The sequence below is a fragment of the Nuphar pumila genome, chromosome 3, assembly GCF_984573655.1.
Source record: "Nuphar pumila chromosome 3, dmNupPumi1.hap1.1, whole genome shotgun sequence".
In the NCBI taxonomy this organism is placed as follows: domain Eukaryota; kingdom Viridiplantae; phylum Streptophyta; class Magnoliopsida; order Nymphaeales; family Nymphaeaceae; genus Nuphar; species Nuphar pumila.
In genome coordinates this window covers 41941924-41966138 of record NC_143251.1, presented here as the reverse complement: position 1 = coordinate 41966138, position 24215 = coordinate 41941924, and the positions used below count along the sequence as shown (strand labels likewise).

Genomic DNA, 24215 nt, shown 5'->3' with positions numbered 1-24215 from the left:
ATCTCAAATTCAATCACAAGAACAAGAGATCCATACTCAACCAAAGCAGCAGTTAAAATGGACGTTTTGTAAGGAGTAACGTGTAAGTTTCAAATCATCATATAGCGTTCAGCCATATTCCTTAAAAACATATTTGTATATATTTTTTACTTAATCTGAACATGTTGATGTGATCTGTATGCTTTATTTAATAGAAAATATGTATTAGTTTAATTATTTTTTTATGTTTAGATGTGTTTTTTAGCTTAACAAAAGGATCAACCATTTATATTTCACAAAAAACTTGATTAGTTAAAAAATAAAAAAAATTTGTTCAATAGATTTATTTTTCTAGCATGGTTCTTAGTGAATAAGTAATGATAAACACATAGAATAAGCAAAAAATCACATTTTTTGAATTTATAATCCAAAAGAGACCGCACCTGAAGACCTGATCACGGGAGCTCATACATAGGTCATCGTGCAGGCAGCATAAAACTCTAAGGCTGAGTCCCTTACATCCGGGGCCTATGCTACACATTTTCTCGAATAAAAGGGCAATGCCTATGAAAAATGGACTAAAGTCCCATCTCGCTCATGGAAATTGAACCTTGATTGCCCGTCTAGCAGCTAAAGCCTCCACCCTACTTTGCCAACCTCTTTTGGATCAAGCAAATATCACATGCAAGTGAGTTTTTTAAAAAGGTATATATGAAAAGGCATAGAACAATGTTGTCAGTAGGGATGGCAGTGGACCTGGGAAAGCAGGGCTCCGCCCCCACCTTGCCCCGTTTGGATTGGGGATGAAGGGTATGGAACAGGGATGGAGGCGGAGATGAAGGTTAAAATCCATTCCCGTTTGGGGATAAAGGCGGGGATGAACTTACACTTTTCCCCGCCGCACCCCATCCTCGATCCTCCGCCCACCTCATCCCCGTTTGAACCAAGGGATGGAGGACATAAAACGGGGATGATGGTTAAAATCCATTCCCATGCAGTGATGGAGGCGGGGATGGAGGTTCTAATCTTGAGACGGGGTGGGGGTGGAGACCCTGTCCCCGCCCCGGTCCATTGCATCCCTGGTTGTCAGTATTAGTAATTGTTTGGATTCTTTTGGCCAACGATTTAGGTGAATCAGCCGATATCGATCAAGTGAATCATTTTGAATTGGCTAAGAAAATAATTAAAAATATTTCGTCTCAATCAAAACTTGGTACATTTAAAACCATTAAATAATATTAAAAAATTAAATTTAAGTATTTTTATATTTATTAAAAAATAGCCCATTCGGGTTAGTATGGTATCGATTTCTAGGTACCCATACTGACAACATAAATGGTTTGGAACCGACGTAGGCTTCTGACACTTTCCTATCAGCACGGTGGAACGCACGAAAATTATTGAATAAATACGAGGTCACTTTAGGAAAAAGTTCTGCCAACGGACAGTAGCCACGTTTCCGATATTTGTGGGAATATATTTTTCTTTTGGCAAATGGCAGCTCACAATTTCGCCTTGACTTACAGATATAACATTTATTATCTTTAATTATTTATTTATTTACGAGGGCTGCTGACACAGCTCGCGGGAATGTCGCCATCAAGAGGTATTTTTACAAAAAAGGGAAGCAATTCTCTCTCTCTCTCTCTCTCTACACCACGACGTCACCGCCAAGAGTCTTGATATTTGAAATTCGTTTTCCTTCTCTTACTTGTCCTCCATTTCTAGAGATAGAAGAAGAATTAAGAGACTTGTGAAGATTTGAGATGAATAAGAACCGTGGTTCAAGGGTCAGGTTGCTTTCTCTCTTTCTTTCTCAATCATGGTGTTGGGATTTTGATTGTTTCGATTCTGTTTCCTTGATAGATTTGTTGGGTATCGTTTTTTTTGTATATATTTTTGTAAGGATCAATTTGTTATATGAATGCGGAAAAACGAAAGCGTGATATCTGCTAGGGGTGTTTGGGTCTCCCTTATCAATGCGATCTCTTTGATTTCTTCTACCGATGGTACCTTATGCCAAAAGGGGCGTGGATTTGTTAATACTTTAGGGTTTAGGGCGTAATTTACGTGGCTTATATGGGTGATTATCAGGAAGGGTCTATTTGTTTATGTGGTTGATGAATCAGTATATGTGGAGAAGGGAAGAAGCTATGGCTTTCTATTTAAGGGTTTGAGTTTGAGTTCTTTTCCCTTTTTTTGGTATTTTTCATTTGGCTGAATTTTCTGATTTGGATAGTTTTGATGGTAGCTTATTGGTTGTTTTTAGGGTAGTTTTGATGGGGCGATATGCCCACAATGATATTGGATTTTAACGTGGCAGTGATTCTTTGGAATGAAGACCAGCCTCAGATAATTCTTCTAAAGTGAAGTGGATTGTTAGAAGGGGATGACAAAGTGGGTGGTGAAGGCCTAAGAGGGTAGTTTAATTCACTCATTTATCCAAAAAATGGAAAAAGATGTAATATTACAATTTGGAGTGGACTTAGGAACTAAAATAGCCTCAGACAATTCTTCTAAAACGAAATGGGCTGTTAAAAAAGGATAACAAAGGGGGTGGTTAAAACCTAAGAGGGTGCTTGAATTCACCCACTTATCCAAAAAAGTGGAAAGGTTGAAATGTTACAATTTGGAGTGGAATTCGTAGTAAAACAAGCATTGGATAATTCTTCTAGCGCGAAATGAACTGTTAAAAAGTGATAAAAGACTAAATGGTGTTTGCTATGTCACAAAGACGTGGGAAAAAAGATGTGGGACACCAATTTGTGCAATTTTCCATTAAGAACAGTATGTTAGAGGACAGGACACAAAAGTGAATTGGAGTATTCCTGTGACCTAGGGTGTTTGAATTACCCACTTATCAAGAAAAATGGAAAGGTTAAGATGTTGCAATGTGGAGCGGAATGCAATAATTTTCTAGGTAAATGAGTATGTTGGAACTCTTCTAAGTGTGTGTTTGGCCCTCCCAGTTATGTAGAGAGATGAGATAGGCTGGATTGAACTGCAGGGTGCAATTGTAGAGTCCATTACAATTCAGTTTACCTGTTTATCCTTGTATTTGGATAGCTGCATGTGTAAAACATATCCTAATTCCTAAAGGTTTGGGAAAATGTCCAGGGCTATTTGTCTTGCACAAAATATCAGTTGCAAGGGAAATAAGACAAAGGAAAGGTTTGGGGTGATTTAACTCTGAATGGCAAGCCTCCCAGGAGCAAAGTTGTATTGCCTCTTTGCAAAACCCAAGTTTTCTTTTCCAGTTGGAAAATAACACTATGGTGCCTGTATTTCTGCTTCTCTTGGTTTTGACTCCTGTTTTCTTAAGAAAGTGTAGGTCGGGTTGCGTTTCTTTTTCCAACCCTCTGTAGAGTGAATATGGAGGCCGATACTATTATAACTTTTGCAGGTTGGTGTCGGGAAACTATCATCCAACTCCTTGTATAAGGCATATGTGGGTCACAACACAAATGCCTATGTGCTGCCTCTTCTTGAGAGTTCCTTAGCTTTGATTTGACAATAAGAGATTGTCGTTCGCTTCTGTTTGCACTCTTGAAATCTACTTGGTGTTGTAATTAAACTGTCATTCTGTTCATAACCACTAAGACTTTTATTCACCATTTTGGTTCTTGCATGTTTTTTCTTCATGATGTTATTCCTGGTCGAATGTTAGCTAAGTACCACATCATAGATTGGTAGAACTTGGCCCCCTACTCTTTTTTATGCAGCAGGTAAGGTTAAAGGCATTAACCTTTTTTTATTTGTCTCAACTTTTAGTAATCTTGTTATGTATGAGGAATAATATCTTCATCTTTTCTGCATATAAATCCATCTTGTAAATTGTACTTCTGTGAAGGAATGATATTAAATGTGAAAAATGTCTTAATGAACTTCCTCTTGTCTTCTACCCATTAGCTGGCAATTTCCAGTTCTATATTGTTTGTTGACTTCCTTGTTATCTCTATACGTGTTCATTGTTATCCTTATATGAGTTCAATGTGCTTTACATAGTAATATTTAATTCTATATGCTCTTCATAACAAGTTTATGATGCTTGAATATACTTGTTTACTGTCTAATTTTTAGAGCATATCAAGTTTTGTCCAGTGGTTCAGAATCTCTGAACAAGACATTGCCATGTTAGGTCTTACATGGTAAGCAATGCAACTCTCCAGGAACTTTACTTTTATGTTTAGGCATACAGTATTGGTTCTAAGTTTGACGTGCAGAAAGCTGCATAATAATTATTACTTGGTGCTCTTGCCTGCCATGGTATTTTTTCCTTCTTGATGTATTCTGCATATTGCTAATGCTCACTGGGTAGCAGGGCCCGTGTGATGTGGGATGAAGCTAACTTAGTTGAAATAGAGGCAAATAAGCCTATAAGACAGAAAATCAATGAGCCCAAGACTCCATACCATCCTATGGTCGATGATGATGGTATGTATAAATATTTGACAGTGCATCTGACACTTTGGATTCTTTTGGGCAGGCCATGCAAGTGTAGCTCTTGAACAATGTTAACTTTAGTTTGTCACCTTTTTGCAGGTTCCTTATCACCAATACGACATGGTGGGGAACAAATAGGCAGCTCTGTCCACGCAGATGATATTTGGTCTGCTTTCGGTGATGTTGCATCCTCAAGTGCACAAGAGTCTAGGAGAAATGGAGGTTGGACATCCTCTGATGATGAGGCAGATATCATGGAGCAAGATGATGAAGGTTATTTGTTCCATTTACAATATGCTGAACCACTTTGCACTAATTGACTCACAGCCTTTACTTGTTGCTTTCAAATTGTTCTCAGTTCTGAAAAGTGAATATTCAAAAATTGAAGTCACTAGAACTTGCATCTTATCCAAGGTGTCTCAACTGCTGTTTGCTTCAAAACCTAGGGATTTAATTCAGGACCTTACCACTATGCATCCATAGTTTGGATTACTTGGGCTGATGATGCCTGAGATATTCATCTTGAGGTTGAAGAGAAGGTAAAGACATTTCTTTGATTAGTTCTAACAATAAAGCTTCTCCATAGATGTACAGAAGGCATTGGATTCTGGAAACATAAAAAAGTATTTACCTTTTGAAACTCTCTCTTATTCTTCCAAGTCACCATTCTGTATTGAAGAAGACTACAAAATAATGTTGCAACTTGCAACTATTTGTTTTCATTGGTTGCTGATATTCGAAAGTGTTGACTTAGGGCCCCTCAACCAAACATTTTCATAATCTTGCTTCTTTTTCTTCTCCCTTCTTTTCCTAAAGTTGTTTCATGATTAAACGGTTTTACCATAGTCACCTGTATCGTTAAAGGTAATTTCTCGGCGAGTGCATTTTTCTCAGAGAGATTTTCAAAAGTTGATAAATTTCGGGAATATCTCGGAAAATTCTCGGGAGTTTAAAAAATTTAAAAATATAAACAACAACAAAAAAGCTAAGAAAATAATAAGTTTTGCATTATTTTTCTTTTAAAAATATAAAGAAACATGTTTTAAATGTTTTAAAATATAAAAGAAACAAAACATAGGAAATGCAAACTTAAAATAAATAAAAAAAGAAATTTTCTCAAAAAATATCATGATAATATCAAAATATTTTGTTGTTGGCGATATTTTGAAAATATTGCAATATATTCTCGATATTATTGGCTACCTTAAAATAGTCGTTAATATCACAATATTTTCAAAATATCAGCGATATTAGTGCCAGTGGATTTTACATATAACCAAGCTTCTTCTTGGAACTTCACTCCAACCAAACTGCATTATATTATATATCACTATCACTTATATCGCCGATATTTTTAATATATTGCGATATTATCAGCAATTTCAAGCTTGCCTATAATATCGGGAATATATCGCGATATTTTCAAATATTGGCAAATAAAAATATCGTGATAATATCGGTGATATTATCATGATATTTTTTAGTTTTTATTTTTTTATTTTAACTTTGCATTTCCTTTTTTTTTTGTTTTTTTTGTTTTATATTTTAAAACCTTTAAAACATGTTTCTTTATATTTTTGAAAGAAAAATAATACAAAAACTTACTATTTTCTTACTTTTTGTTGTTATTTATATTTTTTCAATTTTTTAAACTCCCGAGATGTTCCTGAGATTTATCAACTTTAGAAAATCTCTCTTACCTTTGCCGAGAAATTACCTTTAACAATACAGGTGACTATGATATATATATATATATATATATATATATATATATATATATATATATTAGAGAGAGAGAGAGAGAGAGAGAGAGAGAGAGAGAGAGAGAGAGAGAGAGAGAGAGAGAGAGAGAGAGAGAGGGCCTTTTTACAAAACAAATTAGTGAAAAAAGCAAATAAAAAGCATAAACCTGACATGAGATCTCAATTGCAAGGGACCAAAACCTGAAAAAGCCTTTATGTTCAGATGGGTAAAGCACTTATAACCCATTCTAGACAGAATGCTCCATTTTATGATAATGTTCAGGTAGGATCAACTCTAATGTGATGCTCTGCTACAGTTTGCTAAATAGTGACCCATGGTGCTTCATCCTTTATGACATGAATGCTAAGCATGCCACCTATTCTTCTTTCTTAAAAAGTCTCATATCTTCCAGGAAGACTGATGCCATAAGAGGGTTGTTGACATTTCAGCCTCTCTCTCGCAGCCTTTTTCTATTGTGAAATTTGATTTCTTGCTAGCTACTTCTCTCCTCTTTTTGGCAAAGTTTCCTCACTCAACCTTATTTTGTGAAACTCGTGAGCACTCTTTTTGGCTGTAGCGAAAAAATACTTCAATGTTGTGAAAAGAGTGGTTGGGAAGCATTGTGAGACATGATGCTTCTTCCAGTTACCAGATGATAGATTATCAGAAGAAGTCTTTTCCTTTCAAGTGAACGATCTCTTGGCTCTTCTACTGATTTGCTGCATGATAGTTAACATAGACCAACTGTTTTCTTCTTCATATATCCTAATCTTTCAGTACAACCTTTTGGAATCTCTGTTCTCTTTTATACTTTCTGCTGCTTTGGAAAAGCAGTTTCCGTCAGGACTCTATTCCCAGAGGGGTCGGTCCTGCAGTTCTAGCTTGCGGAACGCGGATAAAGGCTTGGGAAGAGATCGCACCTGCTCTGCTAAGGGCCGGGCGTGGGCTGACATCTAGTAGGTACACTACAGAAACAGGGAAGGCGTCGTGACAGCAGCAGCAGCCGCGGTGCAGGGCGAGGCAGCATGTCCTGCAGGTGTCGAACACGCTGCACGTGGGCAGGGAGCACCCGGGTGCATGTTGCGTAGAGCCTCACATGGCCAGGCAGGGAGATGAAGAGGGGCGTGTCCCAGGTAGGGGACACAGTCACGACAGATGTGGTGGGGCGTATGTCAAGGGCGTGTCCTAGGGGAGGGGACACGACCAGGGAAATTCAGCAGGGAGAGAGAGGAGACGTCTCACCTTACAGGTTCAGAAATGAGGAGGATGGCAAAAGGTGCGGTTGGAAGGGAGAAACACATTCTTGACCGGTCAGCAATGGCGGATGGGTGAGGGAGAAGAATCGTTCCCTCGAAGGCAAATCACTCACACGAACACAAACTAAGAAAAGAGGAATCACTCAAATAATCTTCATTAAAGAATAAATTAAGCTACAATACATCTATATATAGGAATGCAGAAGGCCAAAAGAGTAATCAGTACAACTACAATCCCACCCTAGATGGGATTCTAAGGGGGCATCCCAGCCTGAGTGGAACTTCAGGTTGGGCGGGTTTTCCTGGACTGGATCCTGGAGTTGGGATGTCTCTTGCAGATTGGATCCTCACTGGGGGGCGGATCCTCCAGATCGAATCTGGAGCGGGAAAGGGTTTGTAACAATCCCCCCTCTCAAACATGTCTTGTCCTCAAGGTAGAAACTCCAGATACTGAGTAACTATCCGGTCCGGTCCACTGGACTAATATCTCCATAACTAGGCGACCGTCCTTCCTCTGCCTTCTCTTTCCAAAGACCCTAATCGGTTGGGGTGAGGTATCACCAAGGTCGGACACCCGTCAGTAGACTCTCTTTTGTACGACTTGAGGTGTGAGATATGGAACATAGGGTGTACCTTAGCTCATGCAGGGATGTCCAAATGATAAGCCATTGTCCCGACCCTCTCCAAGATGGAAAAAGGTCCATAGAAGCAAGGTGCCAACTTGTGTTGTTGTACTCGTCGTACTATCCCTTGCCAGTGGGGCGACACCTGGAACTGCCATGGTCGATGTCTCTGATCATATGTCCACTTTATTTGCTCTTGGGCAACAACCACATTCTTATGTAGCAAGCATAAGAGGTGGTCTTTCTTTAGCAAGGCCGACTCAATTGCGTCCGCCCGCGTAACTCCTCTAACATAGTCGGTCGTGGTCGGAGGGGGGTCGTCTGTACATAGCCTGAAATAGGATCTCCTGAATGGAGGAGTGATAGGCTGTGTTGTAGGACCACTCGACCATGCCTTGGGTCTGTCACCTACGAAGGCACAAGGTAGTCCTCCAAGCACTGGTTTAGTACATCGGTCTGTCCGTATGTCTGAGGTTGATAGTATTCATGGCCAGCTTGGTACCCTGTAATCGAAAGAACTCCACCCAAAAGATAATGGTGAGCACCGAGTCTCTATCACTAACGATAGTACGGGGCATCTCGTGTAGGCAAAACACCTCTTGTACGAACAACTCTGCGATGGACGTGGCAATATACGGGTGAGACACCGCCAAGAAGTGTCCATACCTGGACAGTCGATCCACCACCATCATGACTGTGGACTTTCTCTGCAAAGAGGGAAGCTCATCGATGAAGTCCATCGACATGTCCTCCCAAACGCGGTCCGACACCAGAAGAGGTTGAAACTGTTAGAATCTCCTCTGGTATCTGTATAGAGAAAAGAGAGAGAGAACAGAAGAAGAAGAGGAAGAAGGGGCTGCGACTGTCACGATTTCCACTAACGAAATCGTGACCTAAACTTGTATTAATATGTTTAAAGAAATAGTATGGATCTGGGTCTGGTACAGTGTCCAGACTCGAAAAAAATAAAATAATACTTGTACATGACTCGGGTCCTAATATCCAGACTGTACAGACAATGGACTCGGGTTGGATCCTAATAACCCATAATACACTTTTTCACCCCCCCTCAAGTTGATCATGGTTTTGAACCGTGAACAACTTGCCTTTAAGCATCCAAAAACGATCCTTTGTCAAGCCCTTTGTAAATATGACTGCAACTTGTCTTTCAGTATTGACAAACTCATGCTCGATCTCTTTTTCTTCAACTTTTTGTCTTACAAAGTGTTGGTCGATCTCAATATGCTTAGCACGACTGTGATGTACTGGATTGAATGACATGTTGAGAGCACTTTGATTGTCACATAGCAAGGTAGAGTGTGAGATCTTTTCTCCCACTTCAGTTAGTAGATGCCTGATCCACGTGGCTTCGGCAGTAGCGGCAAACATGGATCTATACTCAGCCTCAGTGCTTGACCTAGCGACAACCTTTTGTTTTCTACTACTCCAAGAGACTAAATTTCTTCTAATAAAAACACAATATCCTGATGTAGATCTTCATTCATCAGGATCCCCTGCCCAGTCTGCATCACAACATACAATAAGTTCATGCTCATCCTTGCCATACGACTGTGGTGAATATATCAATCCATCCCCAATGGTCTTTTTTCAGATATCTAAGAATCCTCTTAACCACTTCCATATGTCTAGTACGTGGTGCATGCATAAACTGAGAGTCTGAGACACTTGATTGACTGAATAAGCAATATCAGGATGAGTGAATGTGGGATATTGTAACATCTCTATTAGACTGCGATACCTGGTGGGGTCCTCACACAGGTCTCTATCATGAGTGCTAAGTTTTTGGTGAAGCACACTTGGAGTTCCTAGAGGTTTGCAGTCTTTCATACGTGCCTTGCTGAGAACATCTACGGTATACTTGTGCTGAGTGAGCGTCAAGCCATGAGCCTGGTTGTCAACTTCTACACCAAGAAAATAGCGCAGGACACCAAGATCTTTCATTTTGAACCTCTGACCTAGTAAGTTTTTTACTTCTTTGATGTGAGCTTCAGAGTTTCCTGTGATGACAATATCGTCAACATAAATTAATAGTAGAGTGGTTACATTCTGACTTCTAAAGATAAATAATGAGTGATCCAGTAGAGAACGTGAAAATCCATGTTTTTGAATCTCAAGCGAGAAGCTGTCAAACCAAGAACGAGATGCTTGTTTTTAAACCATAGATAGCTCTCTTTAGCCTGCACACATGGGTTTTACAATTTTGTTCTTAATATCCAGGGGGTTGTTCCATATAAACTTCCTCCTTCAAATCCCCATGCAGGAATGCATTTTTCACATCAAGCTGACTCAACTTCCATCCATGTTCAACAACCAAGGGAAGAATAATTCGAATTGTTCCCATTCTCACCACCGGACTGAAGGTCTCATCATAGTCTTGCCCTGCTTCTTGGGTGAACCCTTTTGCCACCAGTCTTGCCTTGTACCGTTCAATGGTTCCATCTGGTTTATACTTTATTTTGTAGACCCATTTGTATCCGACAATATTTTTGTCAGGTGGTCTGGGAACAACTTCCCAGGTTCCACATTCATGTAAGGCCTGCATTTCATCATTCATGGCTTCTACCCATTTGGTAGAAGTGGCTGCCTGATAGTACATAATAGGTTCATATTCCTTATTGAGAGCAGTTAAAAAAAGCTAAAAATCCAAGGAGAAGTTGTTATAGCTGACCCACCTATCAATAGGATGTCGTATGCGATTTGATTTTTTGACCTCAAGAGTATGAGAGGAAGTAAGATCGGCTGCTGAGACATGATTTAGCTGGCTTGATGCTGTCGTTCTCTGTCTAGAATAGAAAATGCCCTTGTATCTGCCTGGTACGGATGATGGTACTTCTTCCTCATTCTGTGATGATCCCGATGTCCCAATGTTCTCAAACATTTCTTCTTCTTGTTGCACACAATCTGGAGGACAAACTTCATTGGAACTAGCAAAAAGTTCTGAATTCAGCCAAGGATAGTAAACTTCAGTTGTGTTAGAGGACATATCCGTTGTGCCGGCTCTGTGATCAAAATTTTGCTCTTCAAAGACAACATTCCTTGAGATTCTGATGCGCCTGGTGGTTGGATCATAACACCTACATCCTTTGTAGTCGTCTGCGTATCCCACAAATCTACACTTCTGAATCTTGTCCTGAAACTTGTTTCTTAGGGACTGATCAACATGCACATAACAAACACATTCGAAGACACGCAAATCATGGTAACTAGGGTGAGCTCCAAAAAGACAGTAATAATGAGACTTATTTTCCAGAACAACCATAGGCAGTCTATTGATCACATGTACAACAGAATGAAAAGCTTCTGTCCATAGGTTGATGGGAAGATTACTGTCATGAAGCATACTCGTGGCACTTTCAACGATATGCCTATCTTTTCGCTCAACAATCCCATTTTGTTGAGGGGTGTGTGGACAGGACACCCTTCTTCCTATTCCGTTATTTTGAAGAAAAGAAATAAAGTCACGAGATGAGAACTCCCCACCTCCGTCACATTGGAAAAATTGGATGGACTCAGAGAATTGATTTTTTTTACTAAGGAAAGAAAAAGGAAAACTTCCGACTTATTTTTTATGAAATGTATCAAAGTGTATCGAGAATAGCTATCAACAAAGATTAGGTAATATCTGCTCCCAGATCCAGAGACAACTGGGGCGGGTCCCCATACATCAGAACAAATTATCTCAAAAGGTTTTGAAGCTCTCTTATTAACGGAATGAAAAGACAATATATGACTTTTGCATAAAAGACAACTGGAACACTTCTGACTTTTCTCAGCCCCATTGAGACTTTCTTTTGGAATAAGATTATTAGAGACAAGTTTCTCAATAAAATGACTCCCACAATGTCCTAATCGACTATGCCATAAGAATGACTTATTACATTCAGAAATACTAAAAATATTTGCAGAAGAGAAGAAACACAACTCTAATGAAGACTTTGAATCCAGATGAGCAGGGCAGACGGAATGACATGGAGCTTCTTCAAAGACATACATATTGCCTCGTCTCTTTCCTTCAACGAATGTTTCCCTCATGCGTAAGTCCTTGACCTGCACAGAGAAGAGAGTGAATTCAACTGAATCTTGATTATCATCAATAAGTTTGGAAACAGAGACAATATTTTTCTTGATGTTGGGAGCATGAAGAACATCAGAAAGTTCAAGAGTAGAATGTGACATGGAAATGACAATTTTTCCAACATGAGAAACATGATGGTGGGATCCATCGCCAGTGACAATCTTACTTTTGCCAAAATAAGGAATAGGGTTAGAAAGTTTACCGACATCACCTGTCACGTGAGTTGCTGCCCCTGAGTCGACAAACCAAGTGTCTTAATCATTCTGCTTCAATTTCAATTCTGACAAGGCGAATATCAGCAGATCTTTAATCTCTCCACTGTCTCTGATATTGGTGGATTTTCTTTTGGTTTCTGTCTGCGGAGCCGTTCCTTTAGAAAAACCCTTCAGAGTCATTTCATACTGGATTAATTTAGCTCGTAACTCATCAAAGGTAGGAAGGGCAGGCAGACACAATAGTGAAGTGACGATCATATTGTAGTCAGATCCCAATCCACTCAGAGTTTGTTGCACTATATCACTGTCACTTACTGCACATCCTATAACTGCAAGCTGGTCTGTGATAGTCTTCATCTTGTTTAGATATTCCATGATGGTCATGGAGTCTTTTCTTAGTAACTGAAATTCCCTCTTGAGAAAAATCATCCTCGCCTGTGAAACCTGTGAATACGTCTGAACCAATCTCTTTAGAGTTGCAGGGCTGTACAATTGTTAGGGATAGTAACAAGAACCTCTTGAGACAAGGTAGAAGTGATGTATGCAACTACTGATTGATCTTTCCTTTCCCAGTTGAGGTATTCGGCATTTTTGACATACACAATTGAACTCGCCCCTTTATCATCTTTCTCTTATCTCGTGATAAATTCTAGTGGGACTGGAGTGGTTCCAACCAGGTGACTTAAGAGACCTTGACTCCTTATAAAATGAATGATTTGTCTCTTCCAAATCAAGAAGTTTGAGGTATTCAACTTTTCAGAAACGAGTTGATTGAGAAAACTTGAAGAAATATTCGATTGAGAAGAATAAGAATCCATTGAGAAAGAAAATTTAACAAGAGTGTTCACAAAGTGCTCAGTCTTTCTCTTTTCTTTTTTTGAGTAACCCTTAAAACTGGAGATCACAGGCTGTCAGATTCAGAAGAGAATCAGACCTGAGCTTTCCCTTACACTCTTGCAAGATTTGAGATTAACGTGATGAAAATCCTTTTCACACATTGAACAAAGTATTGATCTAGATGTATTTTCAGGCAAAAGTAGGGGATTCCAACTGTGACAGCAAGAGGACTACAGGGGGTACACTTGGAAGGAAAATGAGAATCAGAGAAAAAAAACTGTCACATAGCAAAAACGAACACCGAGAAGGGCTTGATATCCAGATCTGATGGTGAAGTTGCATCAGATCTGGATATGCAGAGTAGATGCGTAGAGGAGATTGGGCAAAACGAGACAGATCTGGTGCACCAGATCAGATAATACCAGACGAAAGGGAAAAGGAATCGTGGGTCGTTTCTGTGTTTCACGTGAATCGATTTCAACGATTCACATGAAACAAAATTACCCTTTTTTTTTGACACAGTATTTACGTGAACATGATTCACGTAAATCTCAGACCCACGTGAATGTCAAGCCCACGTGAGACGTGAATACACCAGAAAAATTCAGAAAATAGATGAAGGAATGAGAGATAGAAACAAGAAGAAGAAATAAATGAAGAAGAGTAGAAGACAAAAGACGAAGGACCTCAAACCTCTGGCCGTCGCACCTTTCAGAAGCCTCTTCAGCCCTTAGATGGATTTCCGCTCTGATACCATGTTAGAATCTCCTCTGGTACTTGTATTGAGAAAAGAGAGAGAGAGAGAATAGAAGAAAAAGAGGAAGAAGGGGCTGCAACTGTCACGATTTCCACTAACGAAATCGTGACCTAAATTTGTATTAATATGTTTAAAGAAACAGTATGGATCCGGGTCTGGTGCAGTGTCTAGACCCGAAAGAAATAAAGTAATACTTGTACATGACTCGGGTCCTAATATTCAGACTGTACAGACAATGGACTCGGGTCGGGTCCTAATAACCCAGAATACACTTTTTCAGAAACAACCCAACGGAGGAGGCGGTCTCGTACTTGATCCTTTGACACACATCACTAAGCCCCACAAATTGTTGCCCCTCCATGCAAACTCCCTACCCAAACGTTGATAGGTCCGTTGGACTCCCCCATGGCCCGTTATAGGAGTCGCGTGGTGCTGCTCTATGAGAAGAGTCGTCAGATCATACTTGGGAGAAATTACTATCCGTCCACAGTGCATTACCAAGTTCTTCCGAATCTCGAGTTCGGGATCCTCTCCTTTCTGAATCTGCGCCCTGACTGTAGAGAGGAAGTCGTGCACCGTATACTTCCGTTGGAGATCATCCAGGAATGAGAAAGTGACTGTGGTCATGCTGAGACACATCAACTCGTCCTCGTGTCCTCGCCGCGAGAGGGCATCAACTACTTGATTGCTAACCCCCTTGCGGTACTGGATCTTAAAGTCATACCCCAAGAGCTTTGAGACCCACTTCTGTTGGGTAGGATTACTCACCCGCTACTCAAGCATGAACTTGAGACTCCTATGGTCCGTTCGGACTATAAAGTGTCGACCAATCAGATACGGTCGCCACTTGTCCACGGCTATGAACTCCTTCTCGTACGTGGATTGACCCCGCTTCTCATTTGCGATGTCCTTGCTGAAATAAGCGAGGGGGTGTTTCTGCCGTAAAGATTCAAAGAGTCTTCAATCATGAACTAAGATCCATCAACTCTAACTTGAGTGGATAACCACAAAAGTGTTTTCTAAAGAACACACTCACAAATCTCACAAAAGGAAACCACAAAAGTGATCCCAAGGAACACTCACAAATCCCACAAAGGGGATACACATAATAAGGCGTACAATAAAAAAATATATTTTATTCAATAAAACAAGTGTGCAAAAGCATACTTTACAAAGGGGAGAACCAAGGTTGCCAAACTAGAAAGCGGAAGCGGGAAACGATACGGGAAGCAGAAGCGAGAAGCGAGGCATTTTAAAATTTATACGAAGCGGGAAGCAAATTTTCAATTTAAAAACGAAATATGAATAAAAAATAAAGTAATATGGAATCAAACAAGAAACAAATAAAAACTAAAATAAAATTGATCATTCTTATATTTCATAATTTTTCTGTAAAAGAGTTCAATTTTTGTTAAAATCTAACAATGATGGTTACCAATTTAAAGAAAGTACATGGAAAGTGAGTGAAAGCGTGAGAGAAAATACATTAAAAAGATGAAAAGAAATGTGAAAAAAGCATACAGTATGCATAAACCATGTGTATGAGAAGCGTGGGGGAATCGAGCTTCCCATGAAGTTTCGGAAGTGAGGAGTATCGCGCTTCCAAAGTGAGTTTTCGGGAAGCAAGCTTCCCACCTACCTAAGAAGCTTCTGATAACTCTGGGGAGAACACCCTTATTTATATACAATAGAGAGAGGACAGAGAGCACTAGAGTTGAGAAAGGGACCTCCCAACGGCTAGATTTCTAACCGTTGGGAGCAAGTCAAACTTGGTTGACTTGTAGTTGTTGGGACCAAGTCAACTAGTTTGACTTAGTCCCAATATATATTTGTAAAAGTATCTTCGACAAGATACTTTAGTTGATAACACAATAACCTTGAAAATAAATGTGTGAACATACACACTCAAGAACACTTGTGCACAACAAGCACAACACACCGAATCACAAATGTGCAATTGCACTCATAAGATTCATAAACAACTAAAGAGGTTGGGCTATAATCCCAAATCCCTTAAAGAAATACAAGAGGAGCTGCCCATATATATAGGGCTTTGGAGGAGGCCTTGGGAGGGGCTTCACATAGTCGTTGGAGCCCCTCCAACGGTCACAAATGTGACCGTTGGAGGGGTCCAACGACTAGTGGATTGGGCCCCTCCCAATGCATGTACAATGCATTAAATGCAAAAGCAAAAATAAATAAAGAAAAAGAAAAAAAGAAAATACAAAAAACATATTCTTGAAAAAGAATATGTGTAAAATTCCTAAACTACCCTTACTATGACTATATATATTTTATATATATAATTGGTAAATACATATACATATATTATATATATGTATATGTATTACCTTATATATATAAAATATATATACGAAATTACAAGTTTGATTACATAATTTAACACCCCCCCTCAAACTTAGGGCAAGATGACCGATAGTTTGCCAAGAAGGAAGTTGAACCGCGGAGCGCACAAGGCTTTAGTAAAGAAATCTGCCAACTGATATTCGGACGTGACATAAGGAAGATCGATAACTCCTCGGAGATATGCTTCACGAACATAGTGACAGTCCATTTCGATGTGTTTAGTCCGCTCATGAAAGGTGTGGTTCTTTGCAATGTAGATTGCACTTTTGTTGTCGCAGCATAGCTTGGTGGGTCCTTCAATTTTGATCCCCATGTCTTCTAGCAGTTGGTGAATCCAAACAATCTCCATGGTAGTAGTGGCCATGGCACGATATTCAGCTTCAGTTAAGGAGAGCGACACCTTTTGTTGCTTCTGGCATCTCCACGAAATTAGTGAGTCTCCTAAGAACACACAAAAACCAGTGGTGGAGTGATGGTTATTTGGGTCACCTCCCCAATCTGAGTCAGTATAAGCAATCAATCTTAAGTCAGAGGAAGAGGACAGAAAAACTCCCTTATTTAGAGTACCCTTTATGTATCTTACGACCCGTAAGATGGCACTCATGTGAACGGATGTAGGCGCATGCTGAAACTGACTTGCAGTATGGACTGCATGGGATATATCTGGTCTGGTAATACTCAGATACATCAGAGATCCTACAAGCTGTCTGTAGGGTGTAGGATCCAACAGGGGAACTCCATCATCAATTTTCATCTGTGCTCCTACTACCGCAGGAGTTTCACAAAGCTTCTCATCTGTAATACCTGACCTGTCAATGATCTCAGAAGCAAGCTTAGTTTGAGATAAGAAATATCCTCTAAGAGAGTATGCCACTTCAATTCCCAAAAAATAAGTTAAAAAACCCAAGTCAGACATTTCAAATTTATCTTTTAAGATAGATTTTATACTTTTAACCCCGTTAGAATCACTCCCAGTGATGAGCATGTCATCAACATACAGAAGTAAAATTACAATCCCTGCATTGGATTTTCTAACAAATAGAGCAGTGTCAGTAAAACAAGAGGAAAAACCATTCTCAATCATAACAGAGTTAAATCTATCATACCAAGCCTTGGGAGCTTGTTTTAGGCCATAGAGTGCTTTCTGAAGACGAAGCACCTTTCCCTTAGGAGTCTCCATTCCAGGAGGAGCATCCATATAGACTTCTTCGCTTAAATCGCCATTTAAAAAGGCATTTTTCACATCCATTTGATAGATGTTCCATTTGTTGATAGAGGCAACGGTTATAAGACATCGAACAGTGACCATACGAGCTACAGGAGCAAAAGTTTCTTCATAGTCAATACCATATTCTTGACTATATCCTTTTGCAACCAAGCGAGCTTTATACCTTTCAAGGGATCCATCACTTTTAGTTTTTACTTTGAAAACCCATCTGCACCCTATTGTTTTCTTGCCTTTAGAAAGATTTTGGAATTCCCAGGTTTTGGCTCTTCTCAGAGCCTCAAGTTCATTGTCCATGGCATTAATCCATTCAGGGCATTTACGTGCTTCTTCAAAATTTCTAGGTTCTATATAAGAGTGGATGGCACTAAGGCAGACTCTATATCTTGGTGAGAAAGAGTCATAGGAAATGAACCTAGAAGGAGGCCTTCTACTTCTCTCAGTTCTACGAGGGATCACTTCATTCTGAGAGGCACTGGGACTGACATCATTATATCTGTCAAGAGCACTCCTAAAGTTGTTTTGATCTCTATGAGAGTAGGTGATAGGGTCTCTAGGTAATTCAATAGGTTGATGTGACGAAGGAGACAAAGAGATGTTTTCCTCGGTTTCAAGTTCATTTGAGTTACTTTGATCTGACTCATTATCACTAGGATCATCGTCCTTATTCAATAAATCAAATAAAAAAGAATAATCCATATTTTCATTATGGGAGTCACAACATTCAAATCCACTAACATTTTCCAAAAAACTCACGTTTCTGGAAACATACAATTTATCACTTTTGATATCATAACGACGAAACCCCTTTTGGGTTTCAGAATAGCCAAGAAAGGCACAAGAAATGGCTTTTGGAGAAAGTTTGTCATTCTTATCAGTAAGAACAAAACACTTACACCCAAAGACCCTTAACCTGCTATAATCAGGTTCCTTATCATACAGTTTTTCAAAAGGAGAAATTTTGTTTAAATTTTTCGATGGAAGTTGGTTTATGAGATAGACAGAGGTAAGGGCTGCCTCCGCCCAAAGATTTTTTGGAATGTTTTGAGAAATGAGCAAAGTCCTAGTTGTTTCAATGATGTGCCTGTGCTTTCGTTCGGCTAACCCATTTTGTTGAGGGGTTTTCGGACATGATTTTTGGTGAAGAATTCCAAAATTTTCAAGATAACTCTTAAATTCATTTGAGAGGTATTCTCCTCCAGAGTCAGACCTAAAGATTTTTAAACATCCATTGAATTGATTTGAAATCATCATGTGAAAACTTTTAAAGGTTGAAAAAACTTCATGTTTATGTTTAAGGAAATAGATCCAACAAAACCTAGTATAGTCATCCACAAAGATCACATAATATGAAAACCCCCCTTTCGACATTACCGGAGCCGGTCCCCATACATCGGAATGGACAATTTCAAATGGTTTTGTCGTAAACATGGATCTTTGAGGAAAAGGCAAACATTTCATTTTCCCAAGAATACATTCATTACACAAAAAGTCACTTTTACAAAGATGTTTAACAAAAGGCAAATACGAGATTTTAACAATATTGGGATGACCCAATCTCTTATGCCATACATGAATGTCTTTGTTTTGGACGACGTTGCAAAATTCACTCTTGGGAACTTGAAGAAAATCTACGTAGTAGAGGTCTCCTCTTCTAGAGCCTTCCCCAATCAATCTCCCGGACTGGCGATCCTGTATCCAACATTTATTAGAAGAAAATTTTATATCGCAACTATGGTCCGAGAGTTGGGAAACAGAAAGAAGATTTAGGTTAAGGTTTGGGATAAAACGAATTTTTGGAACAAAGAAGTCTTGTTTTTCAAAATTACCTATTCCTTTAATCTCAAGAGATGTACCGTCCGCGGTTGATACAAAGGATGGAAAAACATTTTTAGAAAAATTTGAAAGAGTGCAATAACTAGGGGTCATGTGAAAGGATGCCCCGGAATCTAAAAGCCAAGATGTCTTACCGGGGGAAGAGGATGACATAGCGGCTCCGGAAGTACCTCCCTTGAGAAGAGGTTGTAGGGCTTCCACGATTTGTTGAAGAGAAAGAGACTCACTTGATAAAGAGGGTCGTTCTTCAACTTGAGATGCCATAGCCGTTGCAATCAATTTCTTCCATTTAGGACACAAGGGTTTGATATGTCCGGGTTCTTTACAATGATAGCAAGTTACTTTGCTATAGTCTCTTTTGCCATACCGATCATTTCCTCCTTGACCTTGATTTTTGAAATGAGGAGGTCTATAGGTTCTCATGTTATTTCCCGGTCTTGACACGGCATTAGCCATTTCACCATCTTCTTGAGTAGAGGAAGTAACATGAATGCTAGGATTATTTTTGCCAATCCCCATACGGGTTTCTTCACCACATAGCTTGGTGATAACATCTTCGAGTGAGGGTGATGTGAAGGCGGAGAGAAAAGAGGACCGAACTTGTTCAAATTCGGGTCTAAGGCCATTTAAAAAATTGAAGAACCGGTCTTCTTCAAGTTGTTTGTGCCTTAATTCGATTGCCTCACCACTCCATTTAGGTTCAAGGATTGCGAGCTCGTCCCAAATAGAGGATAATTCGGCAAAGTACTCCCGAATGGTCATGTCATTTTGTTGGAGAGTCAAAGCCTTCTTTTGGAGAAAGTACTTGTGGGATAGATCTCTTGAGGTGTACATTTTCTCAAGATATACCCAAGCTTCGGAAGCCCTTTTAAATTTGATGATGTTGGCATTTATCTTGGTCTCAACGGATGAGAAAATCCAAGATAAGATCTTGAAGTTCTTCATTTCCCAATCATCATGTTTCTTAGAATACTCTTCAAGGGCCTTTTGTCTTTCATCCCCTTCAAGGATCTTAATATCCCCTCCTTCAACAATGGTAATTTTGGGTTCCGGTTCCGGTATGGATCCATGAACGTAACCCCAAAGCCCCTTTCTTTTAATATGGGCTTCCATATTACCGGCCCAAACATGATAGTTTAAGCCATTAAGCTTGAACCCAAGAGAGAAATGAGAGTCTTTTTCGCCCATTAGAGATGAAAGAATGCAAGAGATAGTATGTACCTTAATTACTTTTTGCGCCTTTCTTGACAAAAGAGGCTCCTAAAATATTGCTCGAAGAAGATGATCCTCTTTGATTTCAAAAAACTTGAAGGCACGCTTCCCGAGGAATGCAAAAGAAGGCGAATCACCATTCTTTTTCTTCAACGAGGCTCTGATACCATGTAAAAGTATCTTCGACAATATACTTTAGTTGATAACACAATAACCTTGAAAATAAATGTGTGAACATACACACTCAAGAACACTTGTGCACAACAAGCACAACACACCGAATCACAAATGTGCAATTGCACTCATAAGATTCATAAACAACTAAAGAGGTTGGGCTATAATCCCAAATCCCTTAAAAGAAATACAAGAGGAGCTGCCCATATATATAGGGCTTTGGAGGAGGCCTTGGGAGGGGCTCCACATAGTCGTTGGAGCCCCTCCAACGGTCACAAATGTGACCGTTGGAGGGGTCCAACGACTAGTGGGTTGGGCCCCTCCCAATGCATGTACAATGCATTAAATGCAAAAGCAAAAATAAATAAAGAAAAAGAAAAAAAGAAAATACAAAAAACATATTCTTGAAAAAGAATATGTGTAAAATTCCTAAACTACCCTTACTATGACTATATATATTTTATATATATAATTGGTAAATACATATACATATATTATATATATGTATATGTATTACCTTATATATATAAAATATATATACGAAATTACAAGTTTGATTACATAATTTAACAATATTATTATTATTATATATATATTTATATACAATAAAAATATACATATATACTATATAATATACATAAATATGTATATGTACAATTTAATACCTGTTGCATGAGAACAACCCCTATATTGAGCCCGAACGCATTGGTGTCAACCACGAAAGTCTTTGCGAAGTCCGGTAAGGCCAAAACGGGCGCTCGAGTCATGGCCTCCTTTAAAGACTCAAAGGCTGTGGTAGCCTTGTAACTCCAGTGAAAGGTGCCCTTCTTCAGAATGGCCGTCACGGGGTGGGCGATTTGAGCATACCCCTGAATGAATTTTTGGTAGTATCCGGTAATGCTAATAAACCCTTGCAGCCCCTTGAGCGACTGAGTTATTGGCCAACTCTGCATCACCTCGATTTTCTCGAAGTCCACCTCTACATCTTGGCCCGATATAACATGCCCCAAGTAGTGGACACAGGGCTAACCAAAGCTGCACTTGGTCCGCTTGGTACACAGAGTCTATCATTTCGTAAGGATGTTGAAATGCTTAAAGAATTGTCTGCAGTTAAGTTGTCCAAGCCTAATCTCAAAGTGGTAATCACTGGCAAAAGATAACTTCAGTGTATGTTGTGTGCTTGAAGTCATTGGGGTGGCTATATTCTCCCTATGTAGTTGTTAAGAACTACCTAGGGGGAACAGACATGGGTAAACGGAGTCTATCATTTCGTAAGGATGTTGAGTTGCTTAAAGAATTGTCTGCACTTAAGTTGTCCAAGCCTAATCTCAAAGTGGTAATCACAGGCAAAATATAACTTCAGTGTATGTTGTGTGCCTGAAGTCATTGGGGTGGCTATATTCTCCCTATGTAGTTGTTAAGAACTACTAAAGGGGAACATATGTAAGTCATGTAGGTGCTAAGTCTGTCTTCGCCCCAGGATATCCAGGAATTGCCATCTTGCAGAATTGTTTTGTCAGTTTCTTTAGCAGTGTAATAGGTGGGAGTTTCCTATAAGATTATGTATGAAGCATAATTCGAGCTGCTTCCAAGCAATTGGAAGATTTGTCTTGGTTTTAGATGAGCTGAATAACAAGTGGTCGGTTGATAAGCAGACCATTGAAGTAATACCAAATAGTGGGATTAAGATAAAGAGTTTGACATGAAATAACATCCCCCCCTCTCTCTCTCTCTTGCATATCAGAAGCATAGATATCTTGTTCTTATGCCATTGCTATATGCAAAAGGAAAAAAAAAGAAACTATAGGCCAAACATGTTTTGTGTGCATGTGATCTTAAACTGACGTTTTACATTTTAAAGAAAAATAACATTGATTTAGTCACTTTTGCTTGATTCGATAATATGCCTTCATATTTTTCAGAATATTATTTTCTTTTGGGGGCTAAATTTGGTTACGTGAAGATTAAAATGGAGGCTTTAACCTTTTTTAGAGAGCTGAAACTTTGAAGGAAAATGGTTATCAACCATTTTTGGAAATGCCAAGAAGCGGAAAGTTGAATGTGTTTTGGTGAGGAGAAAGGGATCAGCATATTGATGAACTAAGGAAATTGCAATGCCTTGACTGTGAAGATTGACACTGGATCTGACATACATGTTTGCAGGAAGAAGACAAAGAAACGATCAGATGTCCAAGAATTCAGCAATAATGGGTTGTTTACTTTCTGCACTTGGCTGAACATTCTCTTCTTATTGTATGCCCGTTATTGTGATGTTTAGGGTACGTGATGGCTTTTACAGTACAAGATATATGTATCTATGTTATATCACGTTAGTTAGTCTTCATTTAACTTCTCAAAGTGCATTGCTATGGATAAAGAACACACAGCTAAGATAATTCCATTTGGTTACATAAATAGCAAATTGATTTCATCCCTTTTATTGATTCTCTTGTCAGCTATATTTGTCATGCAAGACATAAAGGTGTCCAGTAGTTGAATACCCTTTTTCTTTTGTCTGATATTCAATAGTTAATTGTTTGGAGCATTCTCATTGACATCCTCATCCTTTTATTTTTTCAAATTACAGATTCTGAAATGGGTCGGGGCAGGTTGAGTTTTAAGGAGCAGAGGAGGGCACATTATGATGAGTTTCGTAAGGTGAAAGAATTGATGCAAAAGGGATCCCCTTTTATTGATGAAGCTGATGAGGTGGATGCCAAAGGGAAGAAAAAAGGGAGCTCAGAGTCTTTAGCAGGTGGTATGAGTGCAAAAGACATTGAGTGCACTGCGCCACCACAAGCAGCCCCGCCACCACCAGCAAACAATGGGGCCTACTGAGAGGTAGTTGTCTTCTTTTGTTTGGGCTTTTTGTTTTTGTGAATTGATTCAAGTAACCTGTGTGTTCCATGCTTGTATGTAGTTTCTTGCTAATCTTAACATGTCAGTTTTGGGTAATGTATATTTAACTGGCTCTATTTTCCCTGTAACATTTGCAGCTTGCCATTGCTCAAACTCTAGACACACATGAATTCTTTCGCCTTTTTTTTCGATAAAGCATGAATTCTTCGCACATATGTATGGACTATGGACATAGAGGTACTCACTGTGTGTGGGGAGCGTGCATATGCATTCTGCGTGTGTGTTGAGGTGGGTTGACTTCATAAATATGCATTCACTTTCTCTGATGGAATTAGGCATGGTTGGAAAAGTGTTGTGTTTCCCAACTCTTATGAGAAGTTGGTTTCTTTTTTCTTCTTTTTTTCGACAGATTTTTTTTCTTTTTTTCCCATAAAAGATCTGGGGGAATTAAGGCCCCCTCCTATTACATGAGAATTTAATCAAACGAATCTGGTCGTCTATGATGCCAAATAACTTGATCGGCCTTTTGGGGGACCTCCAGTAACAGTTTACAGACTGAGAGACATGGGTTACAATCAGTAAAACACACTTGG

The 24215-nt window shown here is 39.3% G+C and overlaps 1 protein-coding gene across 2 annotated transcripts; it reads left to right on the top strand.

The window, feature by feature from the left end:
* The first annotated feature begins 1632 nt into the window (after nucleotides 1-1632).
* LOC149842708 (protein phosphatase inhibitor 2-like) lies at nucleotides 1633-24098 on the top strand. Of its 2 annotated transcripts, none has more exons than XM_089999377.1 (5): nucleotides 1633-1774; nucleotides 4301-4413; nucleotides 4522-4695; nucleotides 23351-23604; nucleotides 23760-24097. In XM_089999377.1, the coding sequence occupies exons 1-4, from the start codon at nucleotides 1746-1748 to the stop codon at nucleotides 23599-23601; spliced, it is 567 nt and encodes a 188-aa protein (XP_089855503.1). In that variant the 5' UTR covers nucleotides 1633-1745; the 3' UTR covers nucleotides 23602-23604; nucleotides 23760-24097. The 2 variants fall into 2 exon arrangements, with proteins under 2 accessions (XP_089855503.1, XP_089855504.1); XM_089999378.1 differs by lacking the exon at nucleotides 1633-1774 and adding an exon at nucleotides 4074-4127 and having other exon boundaries at nucleotides 23760-24098.
* Nucleotides 24099-24215: the final 117 nt, after the last annotated feature.